The 22376-nt window shown below is 38.1% G+C and overlaps 1 protein-coding gene and 1 non-coding gene across 5 annotated transcripts in view; one reads left to right on the plus strand and one right to left on the minus strand.

Moving 5' to 3' along the window:
- FMN1 (formin 1) overlaps positions 1-22376 on the minus strand; it is a 423173-nt gene that overhangs the window by 191548 nt on the left and 209249 nt on the right. For all 4 annotated transcript variants that reach the window (XM_074394141.1, XM_074394140.1, XM_074394139.1 and 1 more), the window contains 2 exons: positions 8013-8794; positions 3577-3727 (listed from right to left, as the gene is read on the minus strand). In XM_074394141.1, the coding sequence (XP_074250242.1) occupies positions 3577-3727; positions 8013-8794 (933 nt within the window). The remainder of the gene's footprint in view (positions 1-3576; positions 3728-8012; positions 8795-22376) is intronic.
- Positions 10526-10593, plus strand: LOC120361406 (small nucleolar RNA SNORD77). The gene has a single exon (XR_005577606.1). It is a non-coding gene; the product is annotated as a small nucleolar RNA SNORD77 (small nucleolar RNA).

The following is a 22376-nucleotide window of genomic DNA, read 5'->3' on the forward strand; positions in this document are numbered from 1 at the left end:
ATGATCCAGCTGAAGGATTTGGTCTTCAATGCTGAAACTCCTCAGCTGCTCACCACCTCTAAAACCACTTTTCATTTTCAAGAGGGAAGAAAACAAACATCTGACTCTCAGAAGAAACCAAGGGATCCATCTTGATGTTGGAAATCTGGCCACAGGCATGGAGGAAAGATCATAGGAGGCAGGTTTGGAGTTTTCTGGCATCAGTTCAGCTTGCTATTTTCTTTAAAACTTAAAACCTCAGCTCTAAGGTAGGACATAAAGCTTACTGAAAACTCCAAGCTGCATATTACCACAAAGCCCAGTACACCCATTTTTTTTTTTTTTTTTTTTTTTTTTTTTTTTTTTTTTTTTTTTTTTTGCCTCCACTTACAGAGAAAAGCAAGCACTACTCAAGTGCATAGATTCTACGGGGCAATGGCAACCACCCTGTACAGAAAACTTAAATGAAGCGTATTTCCCGCCTCAGAGAAACAAAATGAATTTATCGAGTACTAACTGGCTTAGTTAAAATCCTTTGTTGAATACGCAAACCATTATAAGAAAAGAAATAAGAATAAATGACCAAATGCTTCAATGTTTTAAAAACAAAACTCATTCACCAAAACAGAAGTGCATAGTTCTATGATAAACAACATGTTTTCAAGCATCTGGAGAGAAATGAAGAGTAATAGCAATCTAAGAAGCAATAGAGAACAAAAGTAAGTTTAATATGATCTTGCATAAGGAAGTATTCAGCAGAGTTTCTGATTAGTCAGAGAAGCCTTCCTGAAAGAGGCAAACTGAAATTAGCTTTGGAATATAGAGATTTTCCTTTTTACATTCAGGTAGAAACAAGTCTTCTGTTTCTACAGATGGCATTTAAAAAGCCAGCCTGGTTACAACATGTCGTATGAATCTAACTGCATGAAAATACATTTTATGTAAATCAGCTGACTTTTTTTTGGGGGGGGCAGATTTGTCTGGAACTTACTATTTATATTAATCTATTTTCACACTGCTATAAAGATACTACCAACACAGCAGCAGGAGACAGAAGGTGGGGTGGGAGTGGCACCAGACACTTATCAAACAGCCAAATTTCGTGAGAACTCATTCACTATCAGGAGAACGAAAGGGGAAATCTGCCCCCATGATCTAACCACCTCCCACCAGGTCTGTCCTGGACATGTGGAGATTATAATTTTTTTTTTTTTTGAGATGGAGTTTTGCTCTTCTTGTGCAGGCTGGAGTGCAATGGCTCAATCTCGGCTCACTGCACCCTCTGCCTCCCAGGTTCAAGTGATTCTCCCTCTTCAACCTCCCAAGTAGCTGGGATTACAGGTGCCTGCAACCATGCTGGGCTAATTTTTGTATTTTTAGTAGCGACAGGGTTTCTCTGTGTTAATCAGGCTGCTCTCAAACCGGTGGCCTCAGGTGGTCTGCCCACCTCAGCCTTCCAAAGTGCTGGGATTACAGGCATGAACCACCACACCTGGCTGGGGATTACAATGAGAGACGAGATTTGGTTGGGGTCATAGAGCCAATTTATTAGAAAAATTCAATTTGTTCCATGCAATATAGCCTCTTAAAATTTTGCTTTAATACTTATTTGGATATTTTTCTCAAGACAACACAATTCCAGCGAACTTGAGAGATGAAAAATTTTGATCATGATTGTATCCATAATTAAAGTCAGTGGGAAAATCTGACTCGATTAACAGAAAACTATATTCAGACATTTTCCATTTGTCCCCAGTAATTTGCAGCTAATTTCATCATCATTACATTACTTGAGAAATGAACTGATAATGAACCCCACTATATAATTTAAGAAGGAAGGGTAGCCAGGCATGGTGGCTCACACCTGTAATCCCAGCACTTTGAGAGGCTGAGTTGGGTGGATCACCTGAGGTCAGGAGTTTGAGAACAATTTGGACAACCTGGTGAAACCTGTCTCTACTAAAAATAGAAAATTATACGGGCATGGTGGTGCATGCCTGTAATCCTAGCTACTTGGGAGGCTGCGGCAGGAGAATTGCTTGAACCCAGGAGGAGGAGGTTGCTGTGAGTTGAGATCGTGCCATTGCACTCCAGCCTGGGTGACAAGAGCAAGATTCTATCACACACACAAAAAAAGGGTTGATGCTATCATTCAATATTATACACTTTGCAAAACACTGCCGCAGACCCTCTTAGATGTAAATTTCACGACATTCTAGAGGGTCAGGTAGATTCAGGTACTATTAATCCTATTTTACAGGGAAGGGAAAATATGACAAGGAAGACAACCAGCCCAAGCTCACATAGCAAATCAATAGCAGACCAGAGTACTATACTTTTTCCTTGACACCATTTCTGCTACTATTAAAAATAAGGAAAACCAACCAAACAAACAAAAACCCACTAAAACAGGGAAATAGTAGCCGTGGTATTAACAGTAGCAAAAGCAAGAGCAGCTATAATATGTTGAGTACTGACAGTGTGCTGAGCCTGATACATGTATTACCTCATTGAATAATTAGAGGAACATTATGAGCAGACATCATCTCATGCTACGATGCAGGGACCCAGACAGAATGGAAGGACCTAGCATCACTGCCTCAGATCTCACAGTGAGTGTGTGGGGCAGAGTGTGATTCATCCTCATGGTTGCCTGACTGCTTGACAATCTTAAACTCATTCTCTTACAGATGGCTGGTGCCTCTCAGTTTTCAATCCTTGAGTCACTACTCAGAAGTCACCTTCATAATGAGGCCTACCTCGAACACCCCATTTTAAATTGCAGACCTCATTCCCACCCTACTAAACTTGGCCCTCCTCCTCCTGCACTAATATGTGATTGACAGAGTTTGTGTTTAGCATTTGTTAATATAAACTCCACGGGGGAAGGATTTTTTTTTTTTTTTTTTTTTTTGCCCTCAACACATCCCAAATGCTTATGACAGTGCTGTCCAACAGAGCTTTTTATATGATGGAAATGTTTAACATCTGTGCTATCCAATATAGTAGCCATTAGCCACAACAACAAAATTGTAAAGCGGCTAGTACAATGAAAACTACATTATTTTATTTAATTTCATTACTTAATAGCCACATGTTACCATACTGGGCAGTGTAGGCCTAGGACAAATGCCTAGCACAGTAAACCCCTAGGAAATATTTGTTAAATAAATGAATTTATAGAAAAAAACAATTTTTTCATATAACCTACAGACTACTTTCACTAACCACAAATTAAATTTTATTTTTATTTCAATAGAATTAACGGTTGAAAAAGTCCAGATTAAATTTTGAAAATTCGGAAGATATGGCCAAAATAGTATGCACAGATGCATGAACTATTGGCTCCCTTGCCCTCTACCACTCAAAACCTTCTGAAACATTTCCTGAAAACAGGGAAAGCAAACCAACAGCATGTAATGAATTCCCATGACTCATATAGAGACACACATATAATGAATATGTAATAAATTCCCATGAATGACACATATATGTATATGTGTGTATATATGATATACATACCATTTCCCTGTATTATTGTATATATACGTGTGTGTGTGTACATATAATTATAGCTTTGCTATAATCACTCAGTACCTTTTTGACCTTGTTTTTTTTCTCGTAAGTCTCTGACAGAGGTTTTTTCTTCTGTTGAGTTGTGTCTTTGGAGAATAAATACTCAAATTCACTGGGGTCCTGAATGTCAGGTTCTTCTAAGGAGTCCCATAAGGTTGGTGCAGCATTTTGGCTAAAAATAGAAAACGACAAGTTAACCATAAGAACCAAAATAGGAGAGAATATAATACAATGAAATCTTTCTCTAATGCATTTTTAATTTTACTTAAAAAAACACAGAAAACTCTCATAATGCTTGGAGAAAAGTTTTTCATATTATGCATTTGTTAAAGTCAAAATATACTACAGAACATTGAAACACACGCAGACATATTTCGGAAAAAAACCGACTGTCATTAGGTACAATCAGAGACAGAGCTCTAGAGAACTCCTTGGGGCTACAAATCCTGGGATTTGGATTACTAGGGGCACCCAAGCTGCTCCTCCTTCAGTCTGGGCATTTCCATGATGCGTAAAAATCGGCATCATATAAAGGCTGAAAATATAAAACAATTTGAGTCTTTGACAGGATAATTCTGAAGTAGATTGAAAATGGAGTACCAAATTAAAGATCTGCCTCCTCTTTGGACTTTTTCAACTACTTTTAAATACAGCTTTTAGGATTCATGCAGGTTAACTCAGTGCAGAGTCCTTAATCTGTGCAGAGGCTGAGCTTATTTTAAAATAACATGATTTATAGTCTCTACATCCCCTAAACAATGTAACATCAGAAACCAATCAGAAGCCTTCTCCATTATACCAGCCCTCATGGGATTTCAACTAAAGCAGCCACAGGGTAATTGTGCTGACTTGACTTCCAGAAATGAGCACTCAAGTTTGGGAGGGAAGAAAGAAAAGCACTTTGGGAGGTTGAGGTGGGCAGATTACTTGAGATCAGGAGTTCAAGACGATCCTGGCCAACATGGTGAAACCCTGTCTTTACTAAAAATACAAAAAATTAGCTGGGCGTGGTGGAGTGCGCCTGTAATCCCAGCTACTTGGGAGGCTGAGGCAGAAGGATTGTTTGAACCTGGGAGGCATAGGTTGCAATGAGCCAAGATTGTGTCACTGCACAGGTGACAGAACCAAAGTACATCTCAAAAATAATAATAAACACTCTCAATGCCCACAGACAGGAAAAAATTTTATCTACATACTTATCATTTATCAAACATACGTACATGTTACAATCCATAACATCTAAAATACATACCTCTGTTTCCAAACATATTTTCTCAATGAAAACTAAAAAGATAACTATTATTATATAGAATGGTCCACCAAACTTTTTGATACTACAGTTGATTTTGATATTTAAAACAGTTGGCAGCACTGGCTTCTCAGGCATGCATGTTCACATTTTGCAATAGAGCTGCCTTTCCCATGATATATGACATTTTGGTTTTGGCCACATTCACCCCTTGTCTCCTCTGCTTTTTGTTATTTTTTAAATTATGATTTTTCTAATGGTTGAACCATTTAATAGTATATATGTGACATGGAAGTTATAAAGTATAACAATATAATGAACACCTGGGAAACCATTACCCAACCCAAGGGCTAGAACATTTCCAGTGAAGTATATCCCTGTATGTGTTCCTCCCTCAGCCATACCCCTCTGCTACTCACCTAACTTCAACTTGAAACATGAGCACCACTAATGTTCAGTGCTTATCATTGTTGTGCTGGGGGAGAGGTGGGGAAAGGTGGGATCTTGATTGAGGAACCCAGCCATGGAATTCTGGAGTGAGCATGTGGCATATTAAGGGCCACTGGTATGGGCCTCAGGAAGGTTCTGGGCAGCTAAGGAGTGATGCTTAGAGTGAGGTGATACAATGTGATAGGCCAACTGCTCAGCCCCATCCCCACTTCCTGCACCTGGTTGGTTCTAGCTACATGGACTCTGAGATCAGGCCAATATAACTAGTATTATAATTCACTTATACTCCGGTGTAAATTGGCTTTGGGAATCAATGGTGATCAGTTTGAGCACCTGATCTCCATTTACAACACTATGTCTATCGGAAAGGCATTTCCAACACTGAATAAAAGAATTTTGGAACACTGCCTCTCAGTGATTTGGGGATAGCTGGCATTTGGTAGGGCAATAATAAGGATCTGCTTCACAGTGAATGACCTGCCATGGTGGTCAACTGACCACTGAACATACAATTCTAGCTCACATGGAAAGCAGGGGAGGGAGAGAATGAAAGAAGAGGAGGAAAATGAGAAACTTACTAAAAAGCTTAAAAGGTAGTTAGATGGGGATTTATTTTTCTTTAACTAATTGTCTCTTTCTAATTCTAGAAATCACAAAACAGACACCGAAGAAGGCAAAATGGCAAAATAAAAAAATCAGTTCATACCAGTAGTCAAAAGCAATTTAGGTGGATGAGTGGCAGTGTATATATAATGCTGAAAATTCACATTTTGTTTCTGGCTTCCCAAAAAGCAAGACCAATATTTATGATGCAATCATTATATAAACTACTTACTCCTCTAGTTGCACAAAATATTAAAATACAATTTTGCCTCCTTTATAAGAAGGTACCCAAATAATTGCACTTTTGCTCATAAGCAAATACTCCACAGACTCTGAATCATTTTCATTTAAAAGCAGTAGTTCTAACAAGTAGAAAAAGTTGGAGGGACCCATAATAAAAGAGATTGAATATGTGGTGTCATCAGGAAGTCCCCATGTAATAAGTCGTAACATATCATAGCAGGGCAGCCCCTATGTTATATTTCAGGCTCAAGGGTGATATGCTCACCAAACAGGGCTCTCTTGATGTCCTATTCATCTGCTTTTCATTTGCTCAAAAGTAAAGGCCTAGATTTATGATGAAACCAATGAGACCTTGAGTATCTAATTGGTTTTCTTCTCCAAATGGCCAACTACATAAGGAGGAAACAAGGCTGACAATAATTATCCCTAGCTTTCCCTTTGTCTTGGGTGAAGGGCCCATATCTCCCAGTGCCACTGTTTTATGGCTGCTGTGGTCTACAGTATCTGTTGCTCATGAAGTGTCTCAGGGAAGGAAGTGAAAGCAGGCTAGTAGGACACAGGTGTGGAACAGTTCCCTGCACTGCCGGACACACTCATCCAAGGCTTGCAGGTGGCAGCCATCACCCTGGAACGGCTGTCCACTAATTCGAGAACACTAATAAGGAAACATGACTCAGAATAAATATTCTGGGAAATGATTTTTTTAGGAAATGTCTGAGTCTTTATTGGGGAAAAGGGAATACTAGTACTTTAGTTAATGGCAGAAGTTATTATAGGATCATCTCACTTTTTTATTAACTATTCATTTGGGAAATTACAAAGTATAATTAAATTTTGAAAAAAGAAGTATCAGGATATTCCAAAAATTAACTCTTGGCACTTATTTTTTGGCGAGAGGAAAGGGGGAAAATATGAAGCACATATGCTTAGTTTTAAGGTATTCTCCATTCCTCCAGTGATTTCTGGCTGTTTTATAATTGTGAGTTGTGTGTTATTTTGTTTCATAACCTGCCTTCCGTAAGCAAAATGTTACATAAATTGAAGAATTTACTACCACATCATGACTTGGGAACAGTTGTAAAATGTGTCCCATATTTGCTGTTCTTTGCAAATAAATTTTAAAGGAGAAAGTGGCAGAGGCAACATCTCTCTCATTGTCCTCCTTCCAGACTCAAAAATAAGGCCGAACAAATCACATTCAAATCTGTTTGAATGATGTTTCCAAGCAACTGTATCTTGCTACCTTACAAACCCAGCTTATCAACCTATATACACGGAAGATGCTTTCAGCTATCCACATACTGATACTTTCTTTGAAGGGCATCAAGGTATAAAGAAAGATGTGAGAGTATTTAAAAGTTAGAAGAAATAGCGTTCAAGCAGAGAGAGTTTATATTTTAAGACTCTCCTCTAATCTAAAGAACTAATAACTTATCCATATCTTGTTCTTTTAATAAAAATTGAAAAACACCCATTTCTATTAAATATCTAGATTATAGGTTGATTACAGCATCTAAAAACAAGACAGTAAAAAGTATTAGAAAAATCCTCAGTGAACCTACAGTACAGAATCAGGTTCAATTCTTTATGATTACTCATCAGTTGTAGCGATGTTGGGGAAAGCCCTGGTTTAGACCTGGACTCCAGTCTATACAATTGAACATTTGCCTTAGAGAAAAATTTGACACTGAAACACATTGTTTCTCCCAGCAACTTTAGAGAATACAGAGAGGCCTTGCTGGAGACAGACATTCTCCCCAAACATCCCAACCTTGTTTATCCAAGGCATTCACTGTATCACACTAGATAATGGGCGTTACACTATGGACATATTGACCCAGTAAGAATAAAACGTAATTTGGGCAAAATCCTGGGAATTCACATGCTGAGAATGGGATACGGGAGAGCTTACCTCCTATCACTTATTTGTATCCTAGTCCAGTATAAAGGCTTCATGGGACAACTGGGCTCAATGGCTGGTTTTCGAGGACATTGACTGGAAGAAGAGCCAAGTCCAAAGAAGAGTCCAGGGGGAGGTGGGGGTGCAAGTCCTGGTGGGGTTGGAGCAGGAGGAGGCCCTCCAGCTTTGGGTGGGGCAGGGAAGTTAGGAAGTGGGGGTGGGGGTGGGGGTGGTGGAGGTCCAACACTTGAAGGTGGAGGTAGAGGTGGTGGTGGAGGTGGCGGCGGAGGTGGTGGTGGTGGCCCAGCACTCACAGGTGGCATTGGAGGTGCTGGAGACAAAGACCCAAGTCCTGGGGGAAGAGGTGGAGGGGGAGGGATGGATGCCGGCAGGGGCGGTGCAGGAGGTGGAGGCGGTGCCCTCTGCAGATTTGACTCGGAGCCTTCCATTGGCTGGAGTGCTGCATGGATGTCTTTGTTGTCGTTTGGGGGAGAGAGCTGGCTTAACGAGGAGATATTCAGCTTTTTGGGTACTAATTGATTACTTCTGGTTGTCTTGCTTTCACCTTCGCTGGGCTTGAGGAATGTCTCTCTGTCTGTCTGGATGCACACATTTCTATAGGTCTTTGGAGGGCAGTCATCTTCGGTGGAAATGCATGCATCTTTCCTCTCTTCACAACCCCCTCGCCATCTGTGTTCTAACTCGTGTTTCAGATTTTCAATCGTTTCTTCTAGTCTCGCTGTTATCGCTGCATGCTCGCCCCGGATATGAAATGTCTGAAGTTCAAACTGGGCCTGTCAGAAAATTCAGTGGGAAAGAAAGTCATGAGTTTATTAAAAACCAATATAGGAATTTAGAAACTAATAATACTGTCACTGTGCCACTGTAGCATGGCCCATATAAACGCAGGGAAATACAGAGACATTCTTTCAGGAATCCATAACAGTGTAAATTTCACTCTATGCATTTTCCAGGGACCTAAACAGGCAGGAGACAAAGCACAATTTCATCCAGCCTAAGCTCAAGGGAGGTAATTTTCATGGATTAAGGCTTCAAGTACATCTGTTTCCTAGGAACTCTTACCCAGTTTTAATATCAAACACAAAACTTTTAATAAAGCTTTGGACATACTTGAATATCACTTTATAACTTTGGGGTTTGGTTTCAAAAAATTATTTCTCCACATCCTCTCCAGGACCTGTTGTCTCCAGATTTTTTAATGATCGCCATTCTAACTGGCGTGAGATGGTTTCTTAATGCAGTTTTGATTTGCATTTCTCTAATGACCAGTGATGATGAGCATTTTTTCATGTTTGTTGGCCTCATGTATGTCTTCTTTTGTAAAGTGTCTAACCATCATTCTCAGCACACTGACATAAGAACAGAAAATCAAATACCACATGTTCTCACTCATAAGTGGGTGTTGAACAATGAGAACACATGGACACAGGGAGGTGAGCATCACACACTGGGGTCTGCCGGGGGGAAACAGAGAGACAGCTGGGGGTGGGGAGTTGGGGAGAGAGAGCATGGGGAGAAATGCCAGATATAGGTGAGGGGGAAGAAGGCAGCCAATAACACTGCCATGTGTGTACCTATGCAACAATCTTGCATGTTCTTCACATGTACCCCAAAACCTAAAATGCAATTTAAAAAAAGAATAAAATAAAATAAAACTATACAGAAAAAATAGGTTTGGAGATCTTCTGGCTTAGGGCTGCTGTTCTTCTAGTCTTCCTTAGAATGTCTCTTTCACTGAGTTTCCAGAACAATAAAGCAGAAACAAGCAGTAAGGAAAGAACCAGTGATAACTTATTTTTTTTAAGTTTCCCTATAACAGCAGCCCAAGATCAGTATTTGTCTGTTTGATAATACAGCAATAAATAAGCAATGTAGAACATAAATAATGAAGATATTAAAGTATGCAATTTTCTTCTACTTACACAGCACTTTAACCTATGGAAGACAGTAGCCTTTTTAATACTTATTGCCTCAGTTATTTTAATACACTGAGTCTATAATTGTACACTTACTAACACAGAGCTAGTATACTCACATTCATTAACTAGCCTGTTCCCCAGTATTCAAGACCATTACAGTTAACTGGAAAACAATCACATTTAGAATTTTATTAGAGTTTTCAAAATCCAGTTAAAAGTAATTAAATATTTTTGGTCAGCTTTTAAAATTTCTGCTTCCCCCATGAGATTATAAACTCCAAAAGATGAAATTGGTGACAATATTGTCTTTATTTCTGTATCTCAGCAGGTGGCACAGCAAGTACATAGCTTGGAAGAGATGGATGGATAAACATCACTGGGATAGTTATATTCACTTTCATTGTCCCAAGTGCCTTGCTTATCGAGACTCTCTTCAGTATAATTTCAACACAGGTATCCAGAACAACTAAGCACACACAAGTACAGCTCCCTTTTGCATTGAAAAAGTAAAGAAATGTTTTTAACAGCCTTGTCAAGCAAGATATAAACATAGGAAGCTTCTCTACCTTGATTGAGATAACTTTTATACTATGATGTTTGCATAGTTCAGCAGAATGAATTATGAAGAGATCTACCATTTGTCTGGTGTTGCAAAAAAAAGATAACTTTTAACTATTTTTTACTAGGTTTCCCCTAATATTCATTTCCCTAATATTCATTCTCAAGAACAAAGGCCTAAAGAACTATAGTCAGAAGAATTGAAAGACAAAGTTTTTCGAAGGCTAATCTTCTCACATGTGGACATGGTAGCTCTGAGCCAACTCTGAAGGAAGTGGCTAGATCAGGACACTGTCTATTTCTTGTACAGTGCAGAGTTTTGAGTGCTTGGGTTTGGAGTCTCACCACCTGGCTCACATCTTGGCTTAGGCACTTGAAAGTTCTATGACCTTAGACAGGGAATGCTGTGTCTCTAAGCCCGAGTTTCTTCACGTGTAAAGTAAGAATAATAGTGAGCCATTCTAGGACTTTTATAAAAGTAAAATGAAATACTTCATATAAAATAGCAGGCATTGTGCCTGGAACATAGAAAGATTTGGATAAATCTTACTGTTAGTTCTGTTGCTAATACTAATAGCAGAGCAAGAGACTAAAAAATTCCTAATTATTTTTTAAAATTTTCAAACAATGCTACTTTTGTAGAGGGATAGGCATAAAACTAGGAAAAGCTCAAGCAATCAGGATAAGCAATGTGACTCAAATACAAAAGTTTACCTAGCCTTTTGTGAGTTTTACCAATTACCTAAAAGTAATTTCGAGCTTCACTCAACTGTGTGATCAAGATAATCTTTGTTTCAACATCCTATCATTTCCATCTTCATTTCTCTCTTTCTTTCCTGTCCACTTCCACCCACATTCTAGCCCTGATTACCACCCTGAATTACCCACATTTTAATTCATTCTAATGACTAGTTCAGTTCTGTCACAACAAACTGACTCTCAGCTGTTATTCTCAACTAAACTTTCTTTCAAGATTAACAGTCAAATATTCAAGAGACAATAATTTTACTCAATTCTCAACTTTTTAATGATATGAAAGAATTGCAAAGACATATTGCATGGTGAAACTTCCCCTAATAAGGGAAATATTTTTGGTGAACTTAGTTTCTGCCCCCCCCTCATCAGATTATAAACTCCACAAGATGAAATCTTTTATCTATAGCAAAAGCCCTGGTCTCTACCTCTTCTTTCTACCACTCAATCAAGGATCTTCTAAATCTGTTGAAGCTGATGTGTACAAGTATATATCATTTTAGCAGCTCTGAGGTAATGCATTTGTTTAGTGTAGCAGGCAAAACACAAATCAGGCAGTTAAGTTTACCTCTTTGTACCTCAGTTTTTTATAAGCAAAATGGGGATTATAAAATGGACGTGACAGAGCAGATATGCCAGGGAAGCAAATTAATACATGTTAACAAAATACAGAAGAGTGTTTGTAGCATAGTAAGTACTATTTCAGTTTGCCATCATTATTATTGTCTCGGCAAATCAGAGGCCAGTGGCCCCATCAGCTTGCTCTTAGCTCTGGGTGTCCTTCCTGGTCCCATACCTTGTCTACATGCTCTATGCTTCTAAAACAAATATAGACATCCCAAATATACCAAAATACTTCTTAAATTCCTTTAGCAATTGTATTTTTAACCCTACCTCTTTTCCTTCACAGCAGAAATTTTTGAAAAAAGCACTCAACCCATGCTTTATTTTTCTCATTCATTCGTTTTCCCCCCAATTACTGGCTCCTATTCCCACTATCCTATTGAAACTCCATGATTTGATTATTGCATTCAATCGCACTTTTCAGTGATTTTGACCTTTGTGCCCCATTTATTTGAGTTGACTGTTGCACAAGCATTGAAATTCTGCTTCCCTGAACTCGATTTTACCTCTCTCCTTTTGTTCACCTCCTACTTCTCTGCTGTCTCTAGTCAATCTGTAGACTAATTTGCATTCATTCATCCCTTAACTGTGGTTCTCTGGGCATCCTCCCTGCCAGTTCTTTCCTTCTTACCCTACACAATCTTTCTACATATACTCATATGATAAATGACACTAGGTGAGTACCTTCTAAGTTGGTACGTCGAGACCATATTTCCAACTATCCTCTGGATTAATCTACTTGAATATTTAACCAACTGCCTCAGATTCAACAGGTTGGAAAGTGAAGTCACTGCTGCTGAACCCCAATTTGTTCTTCCTCTGAAATTTCTCCTCTCCATTAAGGGCCACATTGCCTCCCAGTCAGCACATCCATAAACCTGACGCCATGCTGGATTTCCTACTCTCTCTCATCCTCAACATGCTGTTTTCCAATTGTTATTGATTTCTCTGATTCATTTCCTTCTTTTTCACCCCCACCGCCTCAATCTTTCACTGAACAAAAGCGATGAGCATTTTCTTTATCTAGACAAAGGCATGAGCATTTTCTTGACTCAAATTTAGCCACTTTGGTTCCAAGATTTTGAAAATAATAATAATAAATGCAGATCCCTAGTCCTTAAAATCCCTTCAATAATTAGCTATTACTTGCAGACTAACAATGTAACTTTTTGGCACAGACACATCAACAGCTCTTCTGATTTGCTTTCTGACCAACTTCTCCAGTACTGGTTCCTGTCTATTCCCCAGATACGCCTTGGATTCCAGTCTTCTAAACTGGTCCATGCTCTTTCATGCATCTAGGTCTTTTGCAAATATTGTCCTCTTCCAATTATCTTCCTCTTTTGCAAGCACCCAAGATAAGGAGTCGATTACTAGGCAGAGATTCCATGAATGGGTTCCTTACATACTGTATTCACTGATATGGAGAATAACCAAATAAGGAAAACAATGAATTGCTATGTACTGTATACCAGTATGCTGAGATGATAGTAAAAACCTTTCTGGATCTCTAACATTTAATTGCCTCTCTCTGTCCCTCACCCCCCGAAAAAACACTTGCCTTTGACCTTTCCTGTTCCATAATCTTTTGATCATTTCAATTTTGTCTTGGTTGTGTTCTTCACCTCGGTATGGCAGAGTAACTCAAAGTGATTAAAATAATAAGCACCTCATTCATTCTGTCTGTCCATATTATGTCAATTATTTTACATTGTGTCTGGCTCTATTATAAATGAAGCACCTCAAGTACATGCATACCATGAATTGAAGCTTCGGGAAAGCTAATCTTTAGACACTATTTTTATTTCCTGTTAGTTACCACTTCTACTTTGTACATGAATATTATGTGCTATTCCCCCTCCTTTATCTAGATAGATAGCTAGAGAGACTGGTGATGATTTGATGATTCTAATACAGAGTAGAACTTTCTGTTAGATAATCATGTACTCCCAATCTTTGCCCAGGATCCTGGGAATCTTTAGGAAGTGTCAAGCCTAGCCTCTTAGAATCGAAACTACAGATAAAGCCAGGTCAAGGAAACAAATGCCTTTATATCCTGTTAACTTTACTTACAGATTGAACATGTGCTTGTAAGCAGTGTACAATTATAAACCCTCCATTCGTTTTTAGAACAAAGTTCTTTAGGACATACAATGAAAGACTTAAGTTTTTGCCTCTCCCTCCCCTGCTAAAAATCTGCGGATATGACCCAATACGTCATTTGAAAAGACACAGGTGCTGAATTTTGACATATTTCCAGTCTTTAAGTTTTATCTATCTCCTTTACTCTTAATTTGTTTGCTTCAATTGCTTTCATTTTTAATCACATCCTCTTCTCACCTGCAATGGTCTGTTATAATGATATATAGCCACCTCTTAAGAAGATTCAAACTTATTAGCTTTGAGAGAACAATGCCACTTAAACAATCCTGTTTTGATTATCCCTTTTTTTTCCTAGTGGCACAATTTTTAATCTTTCTAATAAAGAGGTTCTCAAGCCCTGCTTCCATTAGAATCAGCTGGAGAGCTTTGTGGACGACACTGACACTGAGGTCCATCCCCAGAGATCCTCATTTAATGAGTCTGAGATGATGCCTTTGCACTGGTGTCTTTAAAGCACCGCAAGAGATCCCAATGGGAGCCAGAGGTGGAACCAAAAACAACTGTTCTTAATCTATATTCTGCTCTAACACAGCTCAGATAGTATAACATCACAATGTCAATGGGTTCTTTTGGCAATGACTTTCACTTGGGTCATTTCAGAATCTCCAAGGAAATATGTTACTTGGTAAAGCCCCTTTCCTGATTCTGATATGCCCAATAAAGGAAATATTCCTTCATTGCCCATATTGAGAATAGTTATTCTATGCAGCAGACAAACCTAAATTCTTTCCATGATACTCATGGCTCTTCAAAACTTGGCCTCTGCCTACTTTCTCAGATATTTCCCCACTCTTTTCCTTCGCTACACCACTATAGACTCAAACATTTAACTAACTCGCACATCTTTACTCTTTTGCACATGCTGTTTCATCTCCTAGTGAAAGCCCCGAAAAAAAAAAAATTCAAGCTCAAATGAATCTTCTGGCTTAAACTTTTCTTGATTCTTCTTGACAAAAGTTTTCCTTTTTGTTTCCAAATAACATCCTAGGTTCCTGTTGCATTATAGTCATTTATGTTTATCTTCTTTGCAAATTTAAAAACCTCAGGCAGTTGGGGACCACAATTTAATCATATTTGAACCGCCAGAGCATCACACACTGCTTGCCTATTGAACTGATTTTTTTAGCTTTAAATATTAAGACTTCCTCATGCCTTTGTATTACCCATCCAATTACAAGTGAAACTCCAAAAAAAATTAAGGAGAGATAAAGATCCTTTTCTTTTTGCTATTCCCCTATGCAGCAAACTCTAAGACCTGTTAGTCATCAATTGTTAGCCATTACTTAGAGACTAACACTGAAACTATTTAGATCAGACATACTAAACACTCTTCTGATATCTCTTCTGTCATTTGCTTCACTTTTGGGCTAGAAAACTCATAAAGCATTCAAGTTTTAAAAATGAAGGTTGATGTTGATGTTAGTTTTAATAATTCAAAATATTTAATGTAGATAAGAATTCTCTTCACAGTAAGCTCAAAGGCTATTCCCATACATATAATAAACTATCCAGTAGAAATGAACCACATTTGTGATTCTAATCTGATTAGGAATTGGATTCTAGCAACTTCCGCAGCCTCCTCTGGGGATAGTTCTCCCTTCCTCTACCAAATCCTCATTATTTTTTAATATCCTTCCCATTACCACTGCTCAGAGATATCATCGAAGGAACACATTGTACTGAAACCCAAGCAACAGGAGGGAGACTTCTGCTTGTCTCGTCCCCACAAACATGTCTGTCAAAAAGAAGGTGGAAAAGTGCCTACTGATGAAAGAGATCCTGCTAGTGCCAAGCACTGTGGAAAAATCATCCGTTAGCATTTTGTTGTTATGAACATTCTCTCTTGGTGGTTCTGCCAGAGCCAATAAAAAAATCAGGTTATCTTCTGCACAACTTGAGTAAATCAGTCTTTTCCAGGGACTCTTCCAAATTCTACATCCCTAGGTTGAGAAAAGCTGGAGAGTTCCTGGGGGCTGCATGGAGGCTCTATAAAGCATTGGCACCTCAGAAAAGTACAGTGGGAGCAGAAGGAAGGAAAGGAAATGAGGCTTAGGAACACAAAATGCCTGGCAGGGATGGGATTCAGTTCTTACAGAATGCTTAGCTAAGGCAAGAAGATGGTGATTCTATGGCTTTGGATGTGCATATGAGTTTTTTCTTTCTTTTTTTTTTGAAGGCTGTCCGAAGACTTCAATAACCCCTTAGCTAATTGACTTATACTTGCCACTGTAAAAACGAGTTTCTATTAATGAAGAGAATGGAATTGGGTTAGATGAGAGCCCCATAAATTAACAAAAGCTGGTTTTAATTAACTATTATAATTTTTTTGTTCTTATCAGAAATGAAAGCACATTAAGTTACAACCAAAAGGCCATCTCAAGGACACTTAGAAACATGAGGCACATTTGACACATTTCTGTAATTAGAACTTGCTGGGAGGGATAAAGAAATAGAGAAACAGAGCAGGAAAAGAAGGGGTAATTGACATGAAATTGATTCAGAGGAAAACCCAATGCATCCAATACTGGAGAGTAAACACATGTGAAAATGGTGCTCGGGAAAGACAAGAAGAGAATCCAAACCAACAAGGAGTGAGTGTTGTAATGTTAGGTGTCTTCATCCTCACGACTCTGCAAGGCAGATATTCTGGGGAATGTGTTAATCTGTATAAGATCCTGTGGCTGGAATCTCAATCCTGGCTGGTATAAAAATTTATGCTCTTTCTTCCTCACTATTTTGAATTAATATCAAATGACTCCCTACATTGATAGCCAGTAAATAATAGTAACTCATAATAATTGATGATTAGTAACACTACATTCCACTATTACTTACAATGCATTTGCATTACATCAATGCATATAATTATCACAACAATCTTTGGGTACACTGGTATTGTGGCTGTTTTCTAGATGAAGAAAGAGAAAAAAAACACTGAGGAATTAAGTAAATTGCCAATAAGAGATAGACTAAATCCACTATCCACCTTATCACTGATCCTCAATGATTAACAATCCTTCCCATGCAACACATTTCAGGAGGTCAGTATGCCAACACGCAAAGAGAGATGATTTCTAGTCACAGATGCTTTCTTCAAAAAATTTTGCCCTCCTTTCTTCTGAAAAAGAAATGGAATTATTAAGTAAATAATTTAAGTTTCTTGACTTCCAAGTGGAAAAAGCATTGGGTTCAAAGACTTGAATTCTACTTCTGGTTATCTCAATCGTTAACTACTTGCCCTTAGCCAATTTTTAAATTTCCTCTAAACCTCATTTTACACATGTCTGAAATCAGAAGTTCAAAATACTTAATTATTAAGATTTCCTCTAGTTCTAAAACATTAACAATTTCCACACCCAAGACTCTGTATCACTTTCTTTCAAAGCTTTTTTCAATACATCTCTATTCCTGAAAGCTTCATAAGGACTTAAAGCATGGTATTATCTAAGGAATATAAAGAGATAGGTTTATATAAAGATAAACCTCTATATAAATGCAAATGTTCACATGATGTGGGATTCATTAAGGTGCTCTGAAAACCAGTGATGAGTATGCAATCTAGATAAAATTGTTCTTTTTTTTTTTTTGAGACAGAGTCTTACTCTGTCACTCACACTGGAGTGCAAATGGCATCATCTTGGATCACTGCAACCTCCACCTTCCAGGTTCAAGCGATTCTCCTGCCTCAGTTTTTTGAGAAGCTGGGACTGCAGGCAAATGCCACCACACCCAGCTAATTTTTGTATTTTTAGTAAAGACAGGGTTTCACCATGTTCACCTGTGATGTCTTGACATCGTGATCTGCCTGCCTTGGCTTCCCAAAGTGCTGGAATTACAGCTGTGAGCCACCGCATGGCCTACTAATTATTGTTGAAATGTGGTAGTTAATTACAAATATTAAAGAAACACCTTTAAAATCAGCAAATATAACCATGGATAGTCATTCAAGGAGTAGCAGGCAAATAAAACAAGTATTTGAAATCTGCACTGAGGTTTATACTTGAGACACAAAACAAAATTGTAGCCAGAGTGCATTTTATGAAATAAAAGTCAATGTTACTTATCAGGGAACTTCAGTAACATTTTATTTCTAAGTTATTAATATCCAAAATATAGTATAAGTCACAGACTGGACATACATCCATGAAAATGACATTAAGACTTCATTTTTCCAAAAAATAATTCTAAACCCAATGAGCAGACCCAAGACTGCACATTTTAGGCAATGAGCCAACATACTAATTCCTTCTCTATTAAAACAGAGGACTTGCAATTTTATATTGTTTTATTATTATCACTACTGAAGCTGCAGCTAGTCCAGTGAGGCATTACACATTCTAGAGTACATGCAAGCTTAGAAGGAACAGATGACAAACCCTGGTCCTTAATATACTGTGACAAAATAGGGTTCTTCAATTAATTACAATAATCATTTTAATATTTCCCTCTAGATGCCTCACACACTTGTCTATAAAGGGATACTATTCCATGGTCAGTGTTCATCTGCCAAATAGTATCATTTTGAAAACTATGATATGGATTCCTCAAACATGCTTGCCTCACATACTCCCAACACTTCGTGCATTTTCTAAATTGGAATTTAGTAGGAAATGAAAAAAATGACATTAGGTCAATTTTGTAGAACTACCAAATGGTGTCAGATGATATCAAAAAGGCCAGCTGTTGAGTTCTCTCTTGTGTAAAAGATGAAACTTATGCATAAGACTGTAGGAGTACTGACTAGAAAAATAGTTACCACAACTTTACAAATGATACAGCCCTCTGGGAGCAAGAAGAGGCTCAGAGGAGTGGTTGGTGACAAAGTTCCTGCTTATGAGCTTACTCTTCATAGTGGTGCTGTATAAACCTGGTAGAATGCAAACAGGTTTTCATTACCACAAAGATGGGCTCCCTACCAGCCAATATTCAAACAAGCTTTGATAAGCATCTTGCAAAGTACCAGATCTTGTGGAAAATAAGAAACCATTCATACTTTGAGAAGCTCACATTCTAGGTAGAAATGGTAATATATTTGTAAGTTATGAATAACATCCAGGACAACTGAGCTTGTGTGAGTTCTGCAGTATCATTACTTTTTTTATTATTATTCAGACATAACTTTTTCCTTGACAACTGAAGAAAACCAAGGACAATACCATTAAATGCATTTGATTCATCCAGCAAATGCATACCAAGTCATCTGTGTTCACTGTATCCCATCAGCAACAACCTACTCCAAGCTCAACCATTCATAAACCAAACTCCCTGAATTAATTTTTGCAAGTAAGGAAGGAAGTATTTGGCTTTCCACCTTCATTACTTAAACAAATGACCAATGATGCATGCCTGGATCACAATCACCTTCTCCTTGCCACTTCGAGTCTTCTTAGTCACTTGATAACTCTGCCATTGAATGGGTTTTAAATTATTGGCCAATCGACAGGGCAAACAAACAAAAGAGTTTGCTTCTCTTTCTTTAGGATTTGAGTTCTGGCTTAGGACGTCTCTTCTAAAGAAGCTAGAAAGGGAAATGTTTTAAATTTCCAAATATTGCTCACCCCAGTTGAAAGGAACACTCATTATGCAAGACGTAAGTTGAGATGACAGAATGGACTCAGAAAATTGAACATAGTCTTTCTTCTTTAAGAAATAGACTCAATGAGAAATATTTTCTGCTAGAATTTGAGTGTCTAAGTCAGTTAAAAAAAAACTAAAATAGAGTCATAGCACTCGACTTTAGTTCTGCATAAGGCTGCTAAATAACCTTAAATTTGCTTTATATATCTGGTGTTTATTTTCTTAATCTGTGAAACAAACAGATCAGAAAAAGATCAGGGCATTTTACAAACCAGGTTTCTAGGGATCTAAGGAGGTGCTTCAGTTCTGTAAACACTTAATTTTCACACTATTTTAAAAGAACATTTAATCTTAATTACTGTGATTTTAAAACTGTACTGTATTATGCCAAAAATGTTACACATTCATATACCATGTTCTGTTTTTTTTTTTGTTTTATTAAGTCTTTGGAATACCAAATTTTCTCTGATTTTCTGAATCTATGTCTCCAAAATGGTTTCATTGATTAGGAAAAATTATAACTGGTCTATTTTCCTTCCTTTTCTTTTTTCTTCTTTTAAAGTTCAGGCTCAGCAGATGGATCATCCAAGGTCAGGAGTTCATGATAGTCTAGTTAGCATGGCAAAACCCCATCTCTACTAATAACACATAAAAATATTGCTGGGCGTGGTATAGCATGCCTGTAATCTCAGCTACTCAGGAGACTGATGCACAGGGATTGCTTGAACCTGGGAGGTGGAGGTTACAGTGAGCAGAGATCACGTCACTACACTCCAGCCTGGGTGACAGAGTGAATGTGTCTCAAAAAAGATAAAAAAGAAGAATTTCCTAAAATTCAAGTTTAATCTTAGAGACTCTTTTTAATTTATACAATTCTATTCAAACCCTGCATAAGGCGAATTTTTTTTTTCCAAAAATGTTTCCATTTTTAACTATATATTTTCTAATGTGATTTTTGAGATTTTCTGTCAGGAAAATATTACATTAAAATTAATTAAATTCTGTGCTAACAAAAGACCTGACAGTCTTTGATTCAACTTTTTGGTCAACTCTGTCATCATTCAAAAGCATCTTAATGAAAACATAGAAGAATATACTTAGGACCCCGGATTAGGCAGAGTTCTTAAATATGCCATCAAAAGCATGATTCATTTAGCATAGGACATCAAAAGCATGATTCGTTTAGGATATGTTACTTATCTTGATTTAGACATTCCACAATGTATCCACATATCAAAACGTGTTGTTGTACTCCATAAATAGATGCAACTTTTGTCAACTAAAAAAATAATTTTTTAAAAAAGCATGATCCACTTAAAAATTGATCCATTAGACCTTTCCACTATTAAATTTTCTGTTTGTTGCAAGTCTCTATGCCACACAAGAGAAAGTGTTGGAAAACAACTGACAAAGAACTGGTTTCTGTAGCACAGAGAGAACTCTGTTAAAACAAAGAAAAAAAAAAAAACTTCCCTCCACCTCTGAAGAATGGGTAAAAGATTTGAACAGATAATCTACCAAGGGAGATATGTGCATAGCAAATAAGCACATAAAAAGTTGTTCAACATCACTAGTCATGTCAACAGGGAGACACAAATTAAAACCACGAAAGATATCATCACATGCCTATTGGGAGAAGGGAGGAGAGGGAAGGGTGACAGAGGAAAAGGACTGACCTGACGATACCAAGTGCTGTTTTGAATGTGGAGCAACTAGAACTCTCAGATGGCTGATGGGAATGGACAGTGCTACAGCCCCTTTGGAAAGCAGTATGGCCATTTCTTTAAAAGTTAAATATACACTTTCCATATCAATTATCAATCCCACACCTACTCACTAGCCCAAGTGAAACAAAAACAGTTTAATACGAAAATCCATATGCATTGTTTTTGGTGGATTTATCAATAATGGCCTGTGATGGTTAACCTTAGCTGTCAACTTCACTGGACCCCAGGGCACCCAGTTATTTGGTCACACGTTATTCTGGGTGTGTCTCTGAGGGTGTTTTTGGATGAAATTAACATTTAAATCTGGAGGTTGGGTAAAGCAGATTGCCTTGCCTAATGTAAGTGGGCCTCGTGTATGTGGGCCTTGTGTAAGTGGGCCTCGTGTAAGTGGGCCTAATGTAAGTGGGCCTCTGTTAAAGGCCTCAACAGAATGAAAAGACTGACTCTCTCACTACTAAGAAAAAAATTCCTCCTTCCTAGTGGCCTTCCAAGTGGGACACAGGTTTTCTCCTGTCTTTAGACTTGAACTGAAACATTGGCTCTTCTTGGGTCTTGAGTCTGCCAGCCTTTGCACGGGAACTATACCCCCACCCCCTCTGGATCTCAGGCCTTCAGACACAGATCAGAACTATACTGTCAGCCCTCCTAGGACTCCAGTTTACCAACTCACCCTGCAGGTATTGGAACTTATCAGCCTCCATAATCATGTGAGCCAATTCTTTATAATAAATCTCTTTATATACATTATTTTTTTTTGAGACAGAGTCTCATTCTGTTGCCAGGCTGGAGTGCAGTAGCACGATCTTGGCTCACTAAAACTTCCACCTCCCAGGTTCGATTCTCCTGCCTCAGCCTCCTGAGTAGCTGGGACTACAGGCACATGCCACTACATCTGGCTAATTTTTTTTATTTTTAGTAGAGATGAGTTTCACCACGTTTGCCAGGGGTTTGATCTCTTAACCTCAGGATCCACTCGCCTCAGCCTCCCGAAGTAGTGGGATTACAGGCATAAGCCACCACGCCCATCCTATACA

Source organism: Saimiri boliviensis, chromosome 2, assembly GCF_048565385.1.
Source record: "Saimiri boliviensis isolate mSaiBol1 chromosome 2, mSaiBol1.pri, whole genome shotgun sequence".
Taxonomy (NCBI): Eukaryota; Metazoa; Chordata; class Mammalia; order Primates; family Cebidae; genus Saimiri; species Saimiri boliviensis.